The 21,448-nt window shown below is 37.2% G+C and overlaps 1 protein-coding gene across 1 annotated transcript; it reads right to left on the reverse strand.

Moving 5' to 3' along the window:
• Nucleotides 1-7,865: 7,865 nt before the first annotated feature.
• On the reverse strand, nucleotides 7,866-13,546 carry LOC110775817 (PHD finger protein At1g33420). Its single transcript, XM_021980417.2, has 5 exons — nucleotides 12,700-13,546; nucleotides 11,865-11,991; nucleotides 10,748-10,963; nucleotides 9,125-9,739; nucleotides 7,866-9,018 (listed from the first exon to the last, which is right to left on the reverse strand). Exons 1-5 carry the CDS (start codon nucleotides 13,028-13,030, stop codon nucleotides 8,178-8,180), a joined length of 2,130 nt encoding a protein of 709 aa, XP_021836109.1. The 5' UTR covers nucleotides 13,031-13,546; the 3' UTR covers nucleotides 7,866-8,177.
• Nucleotides 13,547-21,448: the final 7,902 nt, after the last annotated feature.

Here is a 21,448-nt window from a genome sequence, read left to right on the forward strand (position 1 = left end):
CAATCCGTGCTCCATTTCCCACTCGTAGGTCGACTTCACCCTTGCTTAACTTTCTACTTCTTCTTAGTCCCTGTGGATTGGAACATAAGTGTGAGCCACAACCTGTATCTAATACCCAAGAAGTTGAATTAGCAAGTATACAGTCTATAACGAAAATACCTGAAGATGGAACGACTGTTCCGTTCTTCTGATCTTCCTTTAGCTTTGGACATTCTCTTTTGTAATGGCCTATTCCATCACAATAAAGACAGCTTGATGTGGATTTGTCCTGCTTTGATTTAGCATTGCCCTTGGACTTTCCACCTTTCTTGAACGGTCTCCTTCTAGCCTTGAGTAAATCTTTGGCTTCACAGTCCAGTATTATTTCAGCCTTTCTGACAAGGTGAACAAATTCTGCAACTGTTTCTTCTCTTGGTTCACTTAGGTATAGTTGCTTGAAGCGACCAAACCCACTGTGTAGTGAATTGAGCAAGATAGAGACTGCCATCCTTTCGCTTATTGGTGTTCCTAGTAGACTTAGGCGATCAAAGTATGAACGCATAAGATCCACATGGAACCTCAGTGGGACGCCTACCCTCTGTTTAGTGCGAAGGAGCTGAACATGTGTTTCTTGGACCTCCGTCCTATAACACCTGTTGGGAGAACTAACCTTTAGACCATACATTGATTCAATCAACTCATGGACGTTCAAGTCCCTGTCCTCCGTGCTTCCACGACAGATATCCCTCAGATTCTTGATGAGCGTAAAAGGTTCATAGGCTACAAACCTTCTAGCCCAATCATCAGGGATATTATTCAGCATGAGACTCATAACCTTTTTGAGATCCGCATCCCAGGCGTAAAATCTCTCAGGGGTCATGTCTCTGGCATAGTAGCTTGGCATGGGATGTGACAGTACATACTCAAGTCCATTGAGTTTGACTATTTCAACTAGCTTAGCTTCCCATTCAAGAAAATTTGCCAGGTTCAGCTTGACCATAAGCTCAGAACCTTCGATGATGTTTTGATTGTTGTTTGCCATATTAAAAACTACAATTGAAAAGAATAAACAAATAAATAACCATTCACAGTTTCTCTTAATAAACTTAAATTCTAGCATACATGCATAATTCAATGTTTATTAAGCATTTTATTCAAGTTATGTGTTCCGGCAGGTGTGAATAAAATGATTCCAAGATCCTAAAATCATTGAAGAACTAAGCACAGTTTGTCGACTTAATCCTAGAACATCTTAGGTAAGCAAAAGCCTTTTGCTAATAGTCTAGAAACTATTCTTGGTTGATTGGTACGTCTAAGAACTTATTAGGTAAACCTATCGATTTTGCCACGACATAAAAGGACTCCTTACTTATATCGTTGAGTTTCACCAAAACTAACATGTACTCACAATTGTTTGTGTACCTTGCCCCTTTAGGACCAATAAGTAACACCTCGCTGAGCGAAAACTATTACTAGATTGATGTAAAGGATATCCAAGCAAGTGTATATTTTGGCATGGCACCTTTTAACTCAATTTTTTTTTTTTTAAGTTTGGAACTTAAGGCTCTTACTATGTTGGTTAGATTTTAAGTGAACTAAAATCCTTAATCATGCAACATAATCAAGCCACAATCTTATGCATAATTAAGACATATTTAAAGCAATAAATAACTTAAAGCATGCATAAGATAAATGTGATCTAGTATGACCCGACTTCATCTTGAAGCTTTGACTTCAAAGTCCGTCTTGAAAATCTCCGTGGGAGGCACCATTTTCTTCAAATAGGATAAGCTATAACTAATTACAACTATTTGATGGTACGCAGACCATATTTGAATTGAAAAATAACTTTGGTACTTTAGACCAATTACATTCAAATTAATGGTGCGCAGACCATATTTTCTATCCTATTTGGGCCATACTAGTCACTTCATAACCTGCAAAACAGTACATATACAATATATAACATTCACCCATTCATTATCATGAATGGCCCACATAGCTGGTTAGTAAAACACATTATGCATCACGTAAACATTTGCAGCAATTAATCAAGGGCACCAATAATCTACCAATTATTCAGTCCTTATTAATTCTAATCAAGTTGTTTTAACCTTAAGGATTTGTAGACCTAATCAAGAGTTTATGACTAAAAGGGCTCCCACTTAAACCAATAAATTCGTATGCTTTACTAATTTTAAACATAAAAATGTATTTCTAGTCTAACCATACAAATTTAAACATACAAATTTAATTAAAATTTAAAGCTCATATGAATTTATAATTGAATCCAAAAAGTTTAATTTAATTTCAGTCGTATTTAAATTAATTCATGATTTTAATTTTAGTAAAATAATTAGAATAAATAAAATTTATTATAATTACAATATTCAAAATTAAAATCCAAGAAAATAATTTAAATTCTTAATTTTAAAAATTAATTAAAATTACGTAAACTGAAAATTTCAAATTAAACATTCAAAACGATCTAATCGCAACGCAAACACCCTACGCATCGCACGCCCATGGGCCGCACGCACACAGCCATCGCTGGCCATGTGCGCGCAGCCCATGCGCTCGTCGCATAGCTGCTGCATCTTCCATCGCAAGCCATCGCACAAGAGGTGCTCGCTGCGCGCGCGCCAGCGCTCGACGCACGCGAGCCATCGCTCGCTGTGCGCGCTCGCCAGCGCTTGCTGCGCGCGCTCCAGCGCTTGATGCACGCGAGCCATCGCTCGCTGTGCGCGAGCAATTGCGCGCGATCAACACTGGGCGCAGCGCTCGTGGCACGCGAGCTTGCGCTCGCTGCGCGCGAGGCTGCGCGCGCTTGCGCGAGGCAGTGCGCGTTGTGGCGCAGCTCGCTTGCTGCCCACACGCGACTGCCATGCCTTGCCTTCGCCCATGCCCATTCATTCATAGCTCGTGGCCCACGACACAAGGCAGGGCTGCTGCCTTGTGCTCGTGCACCATGCCCCTGCTCATTGCATTCGTGCCGCACGGGCGACGAGCTCCCTTGCTCGTCGTCGCATGCCCGCACTATACAACACCCCTTAAGGGTAACACGAAGCGTCCATTGCTTTGTGCGTGCAAGTTATATGAACGAATCGCATAAAAAATTTAAAATTTATATTTAAAATTAATGACAAATTAATAAATAATATTAATTTCATAATTTTAGGGCGAAAAATCGAAAATTTATTATTCAATTGATTTCCGATTATTATGGATTCAAGCCTAGGTCATAAAAATTTAAAATTTATCATAAATTTACAATTTTTATGGTGGTTTTTAATCATAGGTTTCTAATTAAATTATAATTAATTATGAAAATCAAATTAATTCTAAATTATTCTAATTTTCAATAAATTAATCATAATTACAAATTAGATTGCAAAATTAACAAGGCTAGGTATTCAAACTTGTTAAACATATACAGTAGGTCAATCAAAAATTCAAGATTTATCAACAAGAATCGCAAATATTTAATTTAACATCTTAAATTTACGAAATTTTGCATTCGAAAAACTAAAACCTTCGAAAAGTCATAGTTAGGCTTCGAATTTGAGAATTCTGGGTTCGGCAGAAAAATATTGATTTTGTCAAATTTTTAGAATGCCTTTTACATGCGGAATTGACACAAAAATCACTCAATTTGGATGAGTAACGAATAAACTGCCAAAAAACTGCGTACGTATAATTAAATAAACGCAATTTGCAATTAATTAACAATTACGAAAATTAATCACCCCTTTTAATTCTTGCAAATTTGTAATATTTAACCATGTTCATGCAATTTAGATTATGAAAATAATAAGAGGCTCGTGATACCACTGTTAGGTTATGATACATATGACAATTCATAAATCATGCGGAAAAACCATTTAGCCAGGTACATATTATTTACACATAATCATATAGCATAGTTTAGATGCATACTCTTTGTTGCGTGCCTTCCCTAGCTGCGCCCGAACCGAACAAGAACAAGTCTTTAGGACTCCAAGTGTCGTCCCTCCGTAGATAGTCCACAGCACGTCCGGATCCGCCTTAAGATTGACCAACTAGAATCGCCCTTAAGGTATTAAAGATTTTCGGCACTCTTAGGTAAGAAATGTGTCTGAATTTTCTCTCAAAAACTCACTTTGAATACTTGAATAATCTATGAAAATATGTGACCCTAGGCACTTATTTATAGAGTTATGGAAAGGGTTTTGGAATCCTATTAGGATACTCATTTATTTAATTATAACCCTACTAGGACTCTAATTAAATAATCATTATCTAATAGTTTTAGGATTTAATCACACTTCGAATTCTGATTGCTTCAGGATTCCCGCACAAGCATTGCACGAGCACCGTACACTAGAGCTGGCAATGGGTTGGGTTGGGTCGAAATCAGGTCGACCCATTTATAAACGGGTTGAGATTTTCCCAACCCAACCCGACCTGTTTAATTAAACGGGTTGAGATTTTCAACCCAACCCAACCCAACTATAAACGGGTTGACCTGAAGTTGACCCGCTTAATTTTTTTTCCCACTTTTAAGTGTAAATTGATTTGACTATAGAATTGCGAGGTGATTTTGTTATGGCATATCTCATAGCAAAAAGTAATACTCCAATATGTATTTGACATGAATCAAAACGTCAAATAATTATTCAATGTTGAAGAGAAAATGAGAAATAAAATCTTTCAAATCACATTCTACAGATCTATATTACATACTTGCTTGAACTTAAACGGGTTAGGCGGGTTGTTTTCGGGTTGAAAATTTCAACCTGACCCAACCCATTTAATTAAACGGGTTGGGTTGGGTTGACCCATTTAATTAAACGGGTTGAAAATCTTGACCCAACCTTTTATTATTGGGTTGGGTTCGGGTTGGGTTGGTGGGTTGGGTCAATTTTTGCCAGCTCTACCGTACACCCGCGCAAGCCTTGCGGCCCACGCTAGGCGCACAGCGCTCGGCCCACGCTATGCTCCGCGCGCGCGCCCAAGGCCTTGGCTGGGCCTGGCCTTGCGCTGGGCCTGGTCGAGGCTTGGCGTGCGCTGGTGTGCGTTGGCTCGCTGGGCGACGGCCTGGCTTCGTGCTGGGCCTTCGTCTAGCGGGCCTCGTCCGATGCTAATTCGTACGATACGCTTCCGATTAAATTCCCGATTCCGGAATTCATTTCCGATACGAACAATATTTAATATTTCCGATTCCGGAATTAATTTCCGTTTCGAACAAATATTTAATATTTCCGTTTACGGAATTATTTTCCGATTCCGATAATATTTCCGATTCTGACAATATTTCCGTTTCCGGCAATATTTCCGATTCTAGCAATATTTCCATTTCCGATAATATTTTCCGATACGTACCATGTTTCCGTTTCCGGCAACATCTATGACTTGGATAATATTTATATTTCCGATACGATCCATATTTCCGTTTCCGGCAATATCATCGTTTCCGGAGTATTCATTTCTTGCCTGTGACGATCTCAGCTCCCACTGAAACCAAGATCCGTCGATTCCGAATATCCATAGATGGAGTATCTAATGCCATTAAATACTTGATCCGTTTACGTACTATTTGTGTGACCCTACGGGTTCAGTCAAGAGTAAGTTGTGGATTAATATCATTAATTCCACTTGAACTGAAGCGGCCTCTAGCTAGGCATTCAGCTCACTTGATCTCACTGAATTATTAACTTGTTAATTAATACTGAACCGCATTTATTAGACTTAACATAGAATGCATATTTGGACCAAGGGCATTATTTCCTTCAAAAATGTTATTTACATTTCCTTTTATATTATCACATAAATGACTTATATTCTATCAAAATTTGTGTCTAATTATTATTTTAACCAATTAAATTCATTTGGTCAATAACCTTTCACACTTTTCCATTGGAACATTAAAATTTTCTCATTTCTCAATGTCATAATTTTGATAAAAGTAAAAACATTATAAATAAACGTAATTTATTTTGTTTAAATAAAAAAAAATTGAGGAATCTCGATGCAAATTAATTAATCGTTAAAACGCGTGAAAAATACCAAACATAAAGAACAAATGGAGACAGATGGAGTATTAAATAGATGGTAGTTGATAATGAAGTGTTTTTTTTAATATAGATAGGGGTATGTGTCAACTTTTTAAAGGGGTAGGGGGTAGGGTGCATGGGACCACAAAATAACATGTGAAGTGAGTAGTTTATATAATATTAATAATAGCTTACCATTTATAGAAATGGTGCAATTAATCCGTGACGGTTTTATAAGGAAAGTAGTGCAAATATTCAAGGATAGAGGGAGTAATAAAGAAATGAAGGAGAGAGAAAATATTTTTATTAAAGTAATAAAAAATCAGTAAAATGGGGTTGGGTGGGTGAATGGAGAAATGTAAATGAATTAAATAAGGAATAATTGAGAAATTTATGGTAAAAAATCATGTCAAAAAATAGAAATAGGATAATCAAATAGAAACATAAAGATAAAAAATGAATGGAGGAAATAGTTTACAATACTCTTAGGCGTCATCAATACTCCTAGGCGTCATCAATACTCCTAGGCGTCTTAACACCCTCAATTTACTTTCATTTGCAATTGGAGTTGTAAGCCAATATTCTCGAAAATTTAGTTTCAGCTTTGTGTCTATGGTTCCTGTTTACTTTCATTTGCAATTGGAGTTGTAAGCCAATATTCTCGAAAATTTAGTTTCAGCTTTGTGTCTATGGTTCCTGTTGTCTTTTGTTTTTCTTGTGCTCTATGACTTATTTTAATTACAAAAGGTCTTGCGCGTACAAGGTGTACAATAAATTTATTGTACACCAAGATAACTTTAACTCATTTTTTTATAACTTTAATCTAGTTTTGATTAACTTTTATATTAGTAAAAAAAAAAGTTGATAGATAAACATTTTAATGGGTTAAATGATTAATGTTATACATTATTAGTAATTTTGAAGAAATAAGTTTTACTAAAATGAAAAAAATTATCACTAAAAAATAGATAACTTTTACATATATAAGCTTAACTTTTAAGCATTTTGAGTTAACTTTTACTCTGATGTACAATATTTATTGTACACCCATTGTAAATAAAAATTTGTGTTTTCATTATTTTAACCGATCACTTTCAAGTCTTCAACTACAAGGACAACTAAAATAAGCTTTCTCGAATAATTAGTTGCGAAATTGAAGAATTATAACAACGTAGAGTCTTTCTCCGGTTTAAAGCAAGCAATTCAGCAAAATGCATGGTCTAACAGTTAAGTAAATGTTAAACGGTCCGATAAAAATGGAGTTGTAAGTCAATTGCGATATGTGACTCAAATTCCTTTTGTCTTGGACTCTTGGGGCCATTTTTTGAGTTAATACTCGCACCAGTTTGACCGGTGCAGAGTTTAAAAACTTAAATTGACTTATTAATTTAATAGGTGTTTTGATAGTGTGGTATTTTTTTTAATATAGTTAGTGGAAAATGTGTAAAGGGTGGTGAGTGAGGGGTGTGAATTTTTAAATGATTTTTTTTGTATAGAGTAGGGGTGTACGTGGGTTAGTAGGTAAGTGTGGAAATAATATAATATTGGTAAAAAATTTCATTTATAGAAGCGTACAAGTATTAAGGGACCGAAAAGAAACGCGGTGCGAATATTAAAGGATGGATGGAGTATTCAAATTAAGAAAACCTTGCACATGAGCCGGGGGCCCGGGAAGGGGAAGTAAACTCCTGTCATGGACCATGGACTCGATAAATGGACCCTTTGGAGCAACATTCCCTTGAGCGGTCAGTTGTCACCAATGAGGCAATGAGCATTTCTCCGGTTCAAAGCAGGCAACTCCGCATCCCCGAATAAAAGAACAATCAATAGCCGTACGAGCCACAAAATATTGGGTATCCAGAAATTTTGAACTACATAATAAATAAGATTTTCTTCTCTCATTTTTTTCAATATTTTCTTCTTTCTCTTTTTTTTTTTCGATTTTTCATTACCGTATCTACAAAGCTCCATCCAAGTTAGAGAGCATAACCTTTACAAGTTACAAAAAAAAATAAGGAGCTTAACTTAAACCCATAAATAGCTTAAACGATAGCTACGGCAGGCCCTTCTGAAGATATTTACATGTATTCCTCGCCGGCCTGAAAACCCCCTAAAAAAATATACAAAGGGTAAAACAAAATACCAAAATGCCTAACCTAAGTTAACCTAACGTACATCGAACATCATAGCCAGGCTTTTCCCACCACCACCGCCGCTCACCACCATCGACTCATCCTTGCAGTTCAACACAACATTACCCAAGTCCACCCTGCTAGTACCTCCACCACACCTACTACAAAGAAACTTCCCTGGCACAGCTTCGGAGTCCAGAATTCCAGCACACCTAGTATGCTGCCAAACACCACATGCATCACACGCCAACATCCTCTCCCCGTCATCATCACGGGCCCCACAGCCGCACTCCACTGTCCACCTCTCGACTCCTCTTTCAGAACGGAACCGACCCAGCCCGTTCTTTAAAGGACACCTACCCTGAATCCTCACGGTCAGGAGGGAAGGAAATAAAAGCCTGACCTGGGTGGAATCCTCTACACCTCGATAGTCAACTAGCTCTTCTGCTTGGAACCCTTTAAGCATCACGTAAACTTCCTGAAAAACTTTGGAAGCTTCAACTTTAAGGTCTGAAATGGTGGCATTGGGAGAAAGGGCAATGAGTTCGGGAGGTGGCTTTATAGTGTGCTCTTCTGATAGGTGCTCGGGAAGTTCTACTTGGCAATAGATGTAAATTGCAGAAGGATTTTCAAGTGATAATGCATTCTCAGGCTTGTAGTTCTTAACAAACTGCTTGCAATCAAGAAGCCTTGACGCTGCACTGAGTGCACACTCCCTTCTCCCCTCGGGTCCAAATTTCATCATTGTCAACGGATGAAGTAGACATTCATACAGAAATCTCATGTCCTGTAGGATTTGTTCTCTGGATGGGAAGTTCAAAAATGAAGATGCACACCCCGAATTTCCTTGCAGAGAAAAGTTTCCAGACTCCACCCTGAACAAGAATTTCAAATGAAGATTCAGAAATTTGCAAAAACTTGAAAAAGGAAACATAAATGATGTACAATACAAGCATATAAAGAACAAATGTGAAAACGGACCTATACTCGAGTGCACCAGTATTAGGGTTACAACGAGCATGAACAGTCATTCCTTCAGGAGTCTGCTTGCCACCAAATTCCTTTAAACAGTAATCCAGTAGCTCTGGAGGTCCTGCTTTACAAACAGCTCCCCTCAGAGTACGCCAACTCACCCAGTTGGAACCTGTAACTGCACGTAAGACTCTGACCATAGCACCCTCAACCCGTTTGATGTCATTTTTTGTCCATGCACACAATACACCTGGTGCACAAGATCGGCGTTTCTTGAAAGTATGTTCACTGACAAGGGAGGGTTTTTGCACGTCGTGGACCAGACTCATCACAAAGTGAAAGAGGTCCCTAGTATTTACAAGCTCACATTCTGAGAGAGATTGGTAAAAAAGTATCAAATCCTGAATGTGAGTGCGTGGTTTCCTCCCTTGAAAAATGAAGAAAGAGAGTGGCATATGGGAGAGAGTCTCAACAGCCTCCCTATAGGCATCTTGAGTAAGAGCAAAGCTTCCAGATCCAAACTCATAACCCCAGTTCCCATACCACGGGTGCCCCTTTGTAATGGCATGAAGAAGCCGGTACTCCATCCCATACTTTTTGGATACATCCATGACACTGATCTTTCTGTTGATGTTTGAAAAACAACATTGTAGGGTCTTAAAACGAGAATAGGAACCAGTAAAAAGAAAATTGATGTAGTTAACTAATTATATTACAAAGCCACACTACCATAGACATTTGGCATCTTTAAAATATTTAAGCTTAAGATTTGAGATTGTTGTTCTACTACACAACTTTTTCAGAATTTTCATATACAATAAAACAATTTAAAAATATTCAGAAATTATTTTGTTACATTTTAAAAAAAAAGTATATTAATTTTTAAAAAGTTTAACACTGTGCTACTGAATGTTCCAAGATATTTGATCAAACTAATAGATCCATCAACTCCAGGGAAAACAGTAATTAATAAAAGATTAAAACTAGCAAAACTTCAATGATGAAGTATAGTTTTCAAGTTTTGTATAACACAGCCAAGTAGCTAAGAAATCTAACATTTGCAGTTTCAAAAAACTATGGATGATATAAAACATTTAAAGCGTATACTGGCAGAAATTGTTGAAATATAATTTGTATATGTCAGAATGATTAAAGAAAACAGCATGTCTCCTCTTTAACCATCCCCCTCCTTGAGCTTTTCTTTTTCAATCATTCTTTTATCCTTTCCCCTTAGTATAGCTATTTTTTAGCTCTAAACATTAAAAAACAACCACTCTTACATCCAGTGTTGTCATACTCTGTTTTCCTTTTGTTTCCCCTGCTTGCAACTTAAACTACCTAACACATACTCCATTGCCAAAGTTTTTTTTTTTGTCAAGGCTTTTTCACCAAAATTGAATGGACTGATACCAGAATTTGCAAGTCAACATCAGACAATGTTGTGGAAGCAATTGCAATTTGCAAAATAAGCTTATAACAAAACAGGGATCACTCAAATGGAGGAAGGAAAAGAAAGCTACTAAATGTGCTCGTAATTGGAAATTACGTAATCTCTTTTCTTTTCTTTCAAAATTTTCATCTTCAAGAAAGTACAGAAAGGTAAGAGCACCATGTACAATCAACAGTCCTAACCTGACTCCGAGATATTTACATAAGCGATCCCAGAAGTCCATGATATCAGTTCCTGTAAGGACCCTTGAACCACCTTCTCTACCATTGACTCTAAGAAGGTGTCCATATCCATTAGCATGGACTACACCATGCAATAGATGAGTAGTGTCCTCTAACTGGTGATACACCCAGTCTTCAACATCATCAGAAGTCATCACATGTTGGCATCCCTTACACCTATCAAATAAAGAAAATAACATCAATTTTATATTACTCAGCAATTAGGCATGTTTAACAAACATACAGTTCACAGAAAGAGCAGAAAATACATTGAAATGCATATATAAGATCACAAGATAGACTTGTTCCACTTTCCGGTGAACTTCTAGAAAACAAATATGAGTAAACATGCCTCGACAAAACTAAAGCACCAACAGCCCAAATTTTCTTCCAAACTCAATACACTACCATATAGTGGCTCAAAATCAAATTTATAGACAAACCCAACAAGTGGACGCAAACAGCGCACGAGCAGCTAAGACTTAACTTTGTTGGAGCAACCGGGCAATATCATAGAAATTTTAAAACAAAGAGCCCCATATATCATACGTTAACATCTCATCCCTAAAACATAAAAAGTCACCTACAGAGATGTGATTTATCATGTTGTGCCATTACATTTACGGAACACCACAACTCCACAAGAGGTTCAAATCTTGATTAGCAATGAGTTACAATAACATAAAACACAATTATCAGCCAACAACAACAAGGGATAGAACCCAAAATATGTGAGGCAGTCCAGATTGATGACATAAACAATAATCCTCCTATTCGTATTAACAACTTAACAAGAGTAAATAGTAGTTGGGATTTTAACCCCATTAATGTAATATCACAATCAAAATGTTGAAAATTTATAAGCATTAACTATCTATCCAATCAAGGAAATAAAATCTAGCATAGTGCATTATTACCTACTTCTAAAGTTAAAGAACAACATGAAAAAAAACAATCATTGAGTACAATGAACCCACGAGAAATGCAATATGAAAATAATGAAAGAGGGAATTAATGCAAACTCGGAATCGAATCCCATCTACATCAATACACAACAAGAGAATTCTGTGCAGCTCACCTAGGATCAGCAAGATTGATTGAATCTCCACATTTAGGACATGGCTTCACATACCCACCAATTGAGTTCCCATCTGCTTTGATAATGAAGTGATACCTCTTTGTACATACGGGGTGCCCACTCCATCCTACATTTTCCATTTTCACAAACTAAATTACCAAACAAATTCAATAAAATAAAAATAAATTAACAAAAATATTTCATGAATAAAATAATAATTAATTCTTGAAATTTGATTTTCGTAGTTGGTCAATCCTAAATTCCTAACAGGACCCACAGTGTTTCACGTGGACTCCATATAAAATTGTGGATAAGCTAAATATAGAAATATCCAATCTCTAAAAAAAGTTATTAACAGATTGACGAATGTGCCCTTATTATTAATTTTAAACCATGGGTATATATGGAAAAGGAAGCGTAAATTAAAAGTGACGGTCCAATTTATTCGTACGAAACACTAATCAATCACGCAATAACTGTTGCCTAATGCCTAGTCACGCACAACTCAATCCCTGCATGCCACCTGTCCTCACAAAACGACACTGTTTCTTCGTCCTTTCCCACCCACCTCACAACCCCCAAAATACCGGGCCAATTAAAACTACACTCTAGTCTCCACTGAGCTAAAACGACACCGTATCTTATTTTTATATTTTTATTTTTAAATTTGAAAAAGCATGCAGAAACACAGGCCCATATAACCCGCTGAGTCGACAAAAGCAACTCGAGCGAGTTGACTCGGTTACTATGCGACTCGGGAGGTACTCGTATGAACAGCGGTGCAAAAATAGAAAGAGCGCTGAGTCGGTTACGGGACTCGGGCGAGTTAACTCACCAACGACACGGCACTGGTCGCAGTACACAGATCTGGACCTCGCGACATCCTCCTCAACGACGTCGACGCAGACAACCGCGGGGGAAAGGCTATCCGCCGACTCGGCCGAGTCACCGGCGCGGAAGAGAGTCTGCCACGTCACGAGGTGAGGAAGGAGAGAGGACGGAGGAGGTAGAAGCGCGTGGCGGGCCAAAAACGCTTTCACGTTAGACCGAAAAGGAGCTCCGGCTGTCCTATGGACAGATCCCGGCGCCGGAAAACTCAAAAAGTCAGGAAACTCGGCGGTAACCCGACGCTTCATCCTCTTAAGAGACCTCGCGTTAACCACCATTGATGACGAATAAAAAAGGAGAATATAGAAAGGAAGGGAGAACAGGCGTAGATCTATAGGGGTAGGGTTTGAGATCTGAGAGAAGGAAAGAGAAAGAGGAGGTGAAAATTGCAGATCTGGAAGATGATTGATTGTGTTTTTGAAACCTGGCGTTATTTCTCGTGTTTTGGGGAAGGTAAAGGTTGCTTTATTAATTATGTTCCTCGATAAAAGTGACGGGATTTGAAGAGAGAGAAAAATAAGGAAGAAGAAGATGATTTTTTTTAATTATTTTTCAAATTTTAAAATATTTTTGGGGCTGTTTTTCCTTATTCTTAGCAAAGAAGAAAGGCGGTTTGTTTGGCAAAATAAATAAAATAAATAAATAAAAATTGATTTATAAAACTGGTAAAATGAGGGGTTGGGCGGGAGAGGGGAAAACTGAAAAGACGAGAAGAATATGGAGAGAGAAAGTAAAAGTTTGAATGGGATTGATGAGAACGGGAAAAAATAGAGGAGAAGATTAATGTCGAATAAATATAAGGAAAAAGGGATTGCGCATCTAATGGCGTTTTTATATGTACATAGATACACCTAATTTTAATTGTTATTTAGATTCTTTGTATTAGACTGACTACCTTAATTGCGCCTTGGGCTTAGGAGTTTATTTTTGGTTAATTTTTCTGTTTTTAAAATATTTTAAAATACATACTAGTTTAAATTTTTCGGATTATATTTCTTTATATACTCCGTAGTACGTAGTACTTTGTATTCACAAAATCTTATTTACAAAGGGTGTACAATATTTAGTAAAGTTAACTCAAAATTTTTAAAAGTTAAGCTTATATATGTAAAAAGTATCTATTTTTTAGTGATAAATTTTTTCATTTCAGTAAAAACATATTTCTTCAAAACCACTAATAATGTATAAAATTAATCATTTAATTATTTCTATCAACTTTTTTTTTACTAAAATAAAAGTTAATTAAAACTAGGTTAAAGTTATGAACAAATGGGTAAAAGTTATCTTGGTGTACAATAATTTATTGTACACCTTGTGCGCGCAAAACCTTTTACTTTGTATTTTAGAAGGCCAATAGGTTGTGAATTTGTTATAAAGATTTGTAATATTTGATTTATTTTGTTTGGACTTATCTGGGAAAAAAGTTATTTTGTTTGAAAAAAGTTAAAATAAACTGATCATAATACAGTCTTATTGTGGTTATTTCGACTTATTTGAAAACAAATTAAACATAAGATAAGTTCATAATCCTTGTAAGATATGACGATATAATATGATAAAAATGTATATATTTTTATTCCAAATAATTTGATTTCATAAACAATTAAGTTAATTTCAGGCAAAATAAGTTATTCTTATGTTTCCCGTCAAATAAAAAAAAGTTATTTTATTTTTATATAATTTTTGATATGTTTTCTATAAATAAATTTTAATTTTTTTTTGATATATTAACATAAGTTCAAGTAATTACAAGTAAACAAAATTATTCGAAAATAACATAACTAAATGTTCGAAAATAATATAAAAATTATTCGAAAATAACATAACTTAATTAAGCGATCATACAATTTTTACAGTAACCAAATGTTGCTTTATTTTTAACTATTGCTTAAAAAGAAAAACAAATTGTGTTAATTTATTATAATGTCATGTTTATTTTGTAGAGTTGGACATGGGTTAGGCAGACACCCAAGCTTACAGTGCACGACACGGAATTGGCCCGACATAGCACGTGCCCGTTGTAAGCACGACACGAGTACCATGCGTCGTGCTTTGACATCATTTTAGGAATTTGCCAAAAGCATAATTGGTTAACCCATATTTGTTTTCAACAAATTCAACGTAAAAATCTTAAAATTAATTGCGGGTAGTAAAGAGTCCATTAACAAGTTGTGCATGTTCCTCGTTTATGGAAGAGATGCACAAGATCAACACAACACGACTCTTCCTTTAGTTAAGACACGACATGTTGGGGTACGAGGCACGCAAAACTGGTACACGAGCTTTTATAGCTCAACACATGTTTAAGGTCTAACTCTGTTTTTTCATATATGCATAATAATTGATACGAAGTATATTTTTAATTATCACCAAATAAATTGTTAAAATAATGCTTGAGTCTGTTTTTTATCCTGAGCATATTTTGGTTTCCCAACTGTTTATAAATTGGAAAATTGGTCTTCAAGATCAACATGGCAGCACATTGGCATCTTGTTTTTGATCCAATTTTAGTGTTTGAGTCACTTGATTAAAATAATGTTTTAGACCGTTTCTTATTGGTTCAATGACGAAATGCAAGCTACGGAGTACTCCGTATTAAGTAATACGTAGTATTTACTTCCGTAATATACTAGTATTTGACTATTAATTTGGTCTACTAGTAAGATTTACACTACTCCATACATAGTATAATTATTATTTTTTGCGCGAATGAGCCACAAGATATTCAATAGTAGTGGACACTCGCCAACATTACAGAAAATAGATTTTTTAAAAAAAGTTGTGTCATATATAAGGTGGAGAGATCTCAAATCCAACAAGCCCGCAATTTGGAAAGAACAACTGTGGACATGAGGATCCGTCTTGACTAGACCTGTCAAAAATCGACCCGACTCGAAAATCGACCAAAAAATGTTGGGTCTTGAACAAGATTTTGTGACCCGTAACCCGATTTTTTCCGGACCCGAGCAACCCGAAATGTAATGGGTCAAAACCCGACCGAACCCGTTTTGGACCCGACCGAACCCGTTTTGGACCCGACCGATTGAAAATCATTGTAATTATAGTAGTAAATGAGATTATGAGAATATTTAAGCATAATAAACACGTTGTTTTTACAATTGTTGTGTCTAATATGATTTTAATTTGAATCATACGTCATTTTATGGCTGAATTTGACTAAATATAAACTTGTATAGGAAAATTTGTTAATTTGTGCCCATATTTTATACATTTATCACCTTAATTAATGAAAATATAATTCGCGTTTTGAAATCTCTCAACCCGTTGGGTCAACCCGAACCCGAAAATTCTGGGTCTTGAACAAACATTTGTAAACCCGAACCCGAATATGACCGACCCAATTCAACCCGAACCCGAAAATAATTTTTTACACCCCGACCCGACCGACCCGTTTGACAAGTCTAGTCTTGACTCTTGAGGCTTATCTGCTTGAAGCGGCCGGATTAGGTTTCCTTTGTGTTTTTTTCATTAGGTAGTTACTTTTGTCACAAAAAAAAAAAAACTTTGATACTTACTTCGTAGTACTATGTACGACCTTAGTGTCTTGGGAAAAAAGTTCTAATTGAATGTAATTTTATACCTAGCAAGGCTTAGGCTAATGGTAAAGGTTTGGCCTCATAACATCAAGGTTATGGGATCAAATTCCATTAGGGGCTATTTGGGAGTGAGGATTTCACCTATAATCCCCTCTCACTTCCAATGAATCTGACCTGTAAAGCTGGATGGAAATGCCTGTACGAGGTACCAGTGCAATAGAGTCCTTCATTCTTACCTTCAAAAAAAAAATTGAATGTAATTTTACTAAGACAACTTTATACCCCGTTTTCTTTACATTATAAAAGATAAATACGTACAATATATTTTTTCAAAAGGTCTTGCGTGCACAAGGTGTACAATAAATTTATTGTACACCAAGATAACTTTAACCCATTTTTTTTGTAACTTTAACCTAGTTTTAATTTACTTTTATATTAGTAAAAAAAAGTTGATGGATAAACATTTTAAAGGATTAAATGATTAATTTTATACATTACTAGTGATTTTCAAGAAATAAGTTTTATTAAAATGAAAAAATTTATCACTAAAAAATAGATAACTTTTACATGTGTAAGCATAACTTTTAAGCATTTTGAGTTAACTTTTACTCCAGTGTACAATAATTATTGTACAACCTTTGTAAATAAGAATTTGTGATATTTTTTTTGGTGTTAGCACCCGGTTCACCCTTAGGGCTAATCCGGATTCGGGACGACTTTTGGGTGGATAAATACGTACAATATGTTTTTTTTTTGTGCAAATGAGCCACAAGGGCGGGGGTGAGAATCGATCCCATAATCACCTGAAACCGGAATAAAAGCTCTAACCAACTGAGCCATCCATCACTCTCGGTCCAATTTGTATGCTTCAATGCCTTCACGAAACTCATACGAGTAATTTTCTGTAGTACGGACCAAAATGATTTAGTTTATCTATTTCTTTATATATCACACATGAATACATGATACATCCTCATAGGCATGTGAATCACAAATCCAGGCAACTTTCATGCATGTAATCAAAATTATGTCCCACTTTAACTAATCATATCCCTTAATCCCTCACGATCAGTAACTAATTAGCACTGCATCATTTAGCTCTATTATTTCCTGATTTCAGTCACTAAAATAATGCAACTTTGAATTCTCATAGCCATAAAACCTGCAAAATTACCATGGGTATTGGGTTAATTAAGCTGTAAGCTCAACTGTGCATACAAACAGATGAAAAAAAAACTTGGTCTAACCCAATAAGTTGATTACTGAATACTCCGTACTTAATATTTAACGTGAGAAACTTTAATACTACTCATATAGCAACGCGCGGATGGTGCAGGGGCCTGCACGTAGATCTACGTGCACCTACACTAAAACGCCAAAAAAAAAAAATACAAAAAGAACATAAGAAACTAAACAGAAAGAACATAATAGAGTAAACGAAAAGAACATTAACCAAAAGCTGAAAAGAACACTAATGTTAAAAAACTAAAGAAAATGTACAAAATTGAAAATAACATATTCTCTCTCCTGATGCACTATAAAAATAACAACTATTTTACAAAAAGAACATCATGTGAAAAATGCAACAGAAAAACAAAAAAAAAACATATTATCGATAATATTATAAAAAATTAAAAAAACAGTAAAAAAGTTAAAAAGAACACAAAATAATTAAAAAAAAGAACAACAATTTTTTTAGAAAACACAAAGAACAAAAGAAAAAGAAAATAACAAAAACTCAAATTTTTTTTAAAAAAAGAACAAGAGAACAAAACACATGAACACATTTTCTTTTTCCTTATCAAACAAAGAACAGAATGAAAGGGACGAAAAGAACAACAAATCTATGTTCTTTTATTAGTTGTATTTGTTCTTTTCAAACCACTTAATATTCTAATTAAAAAGACAAAAACGACGATATTTTGATGCACTTAAAACTAGATCTATATTTTTATTTAAATGTATTTTTGTTCTTATCTAACGCATCAGATCTATCTTCTTTTATTAAGTGTTATTTGTTCTATTCAAACGATTTTATGTTCTAATTAAAAAAAGACGAAACGACGATTTTTTGATGCACTTTAAACTAAATCTATATTTTTTTTTAAAGTATTTTTGTTCTTTTACCACGAATCATACTATGTTCATTTTAAGTGTTATATGTTCTTTTTTTAACAATCTATGTACGTTGATATAAAAGAACAAACTATGTTGATTTAAAAGAACAAACTATGTTGATGCCACAGTAAAAGTAAAGTTGTGAAAAAAACATTACAATTTGAAAAGAACATTAGAGTAAAGAACAAGGAAACGTACCTTAAACACTTGATCAACATTTATCAGGAGCATCAATATCTTTTATTTTAATAAATCTTCAAAAACTAATCTCAATCCTCGGAAAATATCACGCTCTCCGATATTCTCTTGCTTCGAAAACTAGCCAAATCGAACTAGTATTTTTCTTAATTCACTCATTTTTCAACAAAGGAGAAACATTAAGAAGGAATTTTAGATAGAGAATAAGGAGAAAATATATTTTTTACTCTTTCACTCACCATCTCACTCTTTCTCTCTCAAAAAATCTCTCTTATGTTGAGAGAATATAAATCCTCTCCTCTTTCTCTCTCTGAAATGTATTTATAAAATGACTAATGGTTATTGTTTGGGCTCCCAATTGAATATCAATTGGGCCATTAAGTCCAAAGTCCAAGGGCTCACAGCAACAACGTCAAACCCACTACAGTCCAAGAGGCTATTCAGCCGCCAATCAAGGCCCAAGGCCCACTTGCAATAAATAACCTAAGGGCATTGATTGTACAAACACTATAAATAAGCCGTCATGGCTCACTTACCAAGGTACGTCCATTTCACGCCTTAAGACTACTCTTCTAGGGAATTTCTCTCTCTAGAATCCGAGCATGGTTCTTACTTAGGCATCGGAGGGGCTTTCCTCGGAAACACCCCCGAGGCTAGTAACTTGTTTATTGTGCAGGTTGATTTGGACACGATACATTCGAGCTAGCAAGATCTTCAACACATACAAAAAGGGGCCTTCATTCGAAGCCCATTGTTTCATCCACTTCAACACCGGAACAATTTGGCGCCGTCTGTGGGGAAGAACACTTGAAAGCTCCGAAAAAACATTCACTTTCCACGTAAAAAATGGAAATTCCCAACAATGACAACCAGGTGGGAGATGTCCTTGTCCAAACGGATTCGGAATCCGATGGAGGCGAACAGCTGCACTCAGTGGCGAGGTCGCAGCCAACAAGGGCCACCGCCACGACTAGCAGACCACTCCCCTCTCGAGAAGAGCTCGCCGCGGCCATGACCATCATGCAGAACTTCCTCTTCAATGAGAAAGAACAAGCCCAGACAGCAGCACGACGAGAGGCGAGGAGAGCCAGGCGACAGGTATTGCTGAACATGCCCTCGACTGACGAGGACAATGTGAGACCCGAGCAAGATCTCTCCACAATGTCAGGAACGCACCTAATGACAAGGTGGAGAGAGAGCACGTGGGACACGCAGCAGAGAGCTGCACAGCAGCCAGAGTGGTTCGCAACACCGTCTCCAACACCGCAAGCTCTCCAAAGCGGAGCAAGTGATCGCACTCGGATCCGAAGCTCGGTCCATAGCAGACTGCGACCTTCGGTTCATGACAGGCTGGGTAGCCCCTGCGGATCCAGTAGACAACCCGAGGGCAGTGGCCAGTCGAGAAGGAGAAGTGACCGAACTCCTAGCCCCCTACACGCCCCCGAGCAATCTCTTAGAGGGAACTCGAAGAGCGACGGTATCAGGGCAAGGCTAGGGAAGAGGATCATGACTCCAGCATCGTCCCCATTCTCGGACGACATTGTCATGGAGACAATCCCCAAAGTGAGGCTGCCATCACACCTGACATACAGCGGGACTACGGATCCGAGGGATCATGTCATCTCCTATGAACAACAGATGTTTCTGAGTCCCTACTCCGAAGCTTGTTGGTGCAAATACTTCCCAACCACGCTGACAGGAGTCGCAGGAGAATGGTTCAGATCGCTGCCGAAGGGATCGATCAAAAGTTGGAAGAAGCTGAAGAAAAGGTTTTGTGTGCAGTTCGTGAGCAACAACCGCCCAGCACGAACCACAACCGAGCTAACTTCTATACAGCAAGAAAGGGATGAAAGCCTGCGAGACTTCATGGCCAGATTCATGAAGGAATCCACCAACATTCCGAACCTACAGCCGGACGTGGCAATCTTCGCTTTGAAGCACGCGCTACGGGAGGGAAAGTTCCGTGACAAACTGACAATGAAAAACCTCTCCAAGATAGCGGACGTGCTCCAAATGGCAGATGCGTTCATCAGAACAGAAGAGTTCAACAAGGCTGCGGCAAGGCTAAGAGGATCCTCAGATCCGAGAGATAACAAAACAAATCAGAGTAAGCCTGAGGGCAACTCGAGAAAGGGGAAAGAGAAGGTGGGTGCGAGAGATGCAAGCCCAAAGAAGGATGGGAAAAGGGTGAATTTCAACCCAAATACACCAACTACACTCCACTCGCCATACCCCGAAGAGAAATCTTCAATCTCCACAAAGATGATGAAAAGTGGAAGCTACCAGAGAAGCTCAGATCCAACCCTCTCCGCAGGAACAAGAACAAGTGGTGTGAGTTCCACGATGACTTCGGCCATACCACCGAGGAATGCAACTCGCTGAAGGACAACATCGAGGACCTCATCCGCCGAGGCTACCTAAAGCAATACTTGCTCGACCGTAGAACGGAGAGGGAAGAAAAAGAGAAAGCGACATCTGGAAAGCAACAAGAGCAAGCCCAAAGAAGGGTCCATGAGAGCGAGGGACAAAAGAAGAAACCAATTCTCGTGGTATTCGGGGGACAGAGGTCCGGCCACGCCAGCAAGAAACACTTAAGAGCTCTCACCCACCGAGTCAACTTCAGCAATGTTGGGGAAAACCAACCAACCCCCCCGAACATGACCTTCACTGCTGATGACTGCCTCGGGACCCAGTACAAACATGACGACCCGTTGGTGATCGAAATGGATCTCAACAACCACAACGTCCATAGAGTACTAGTCGATGGGGGAAGCGCCGTCAATATCATCTTCAGGAACTGTTTCGAGCAGCTCATCCTCGAAG

The sequence above is a fragment of the Spinacia oleracea genome, chromosome 4 (genome assembly GCF_020520425.1).
Source record: "Spinacia oleracea cultivar Varoflay chromosome 4, BTI_SOV_V1, whole genome shotgun sequence".
NCBI lineage: Eukaryota > Viridiplantae > Streptophyta > Magnoliopsida > Caryophyllales > Amaranthaceae > Spinacia > Spinacia oleracea.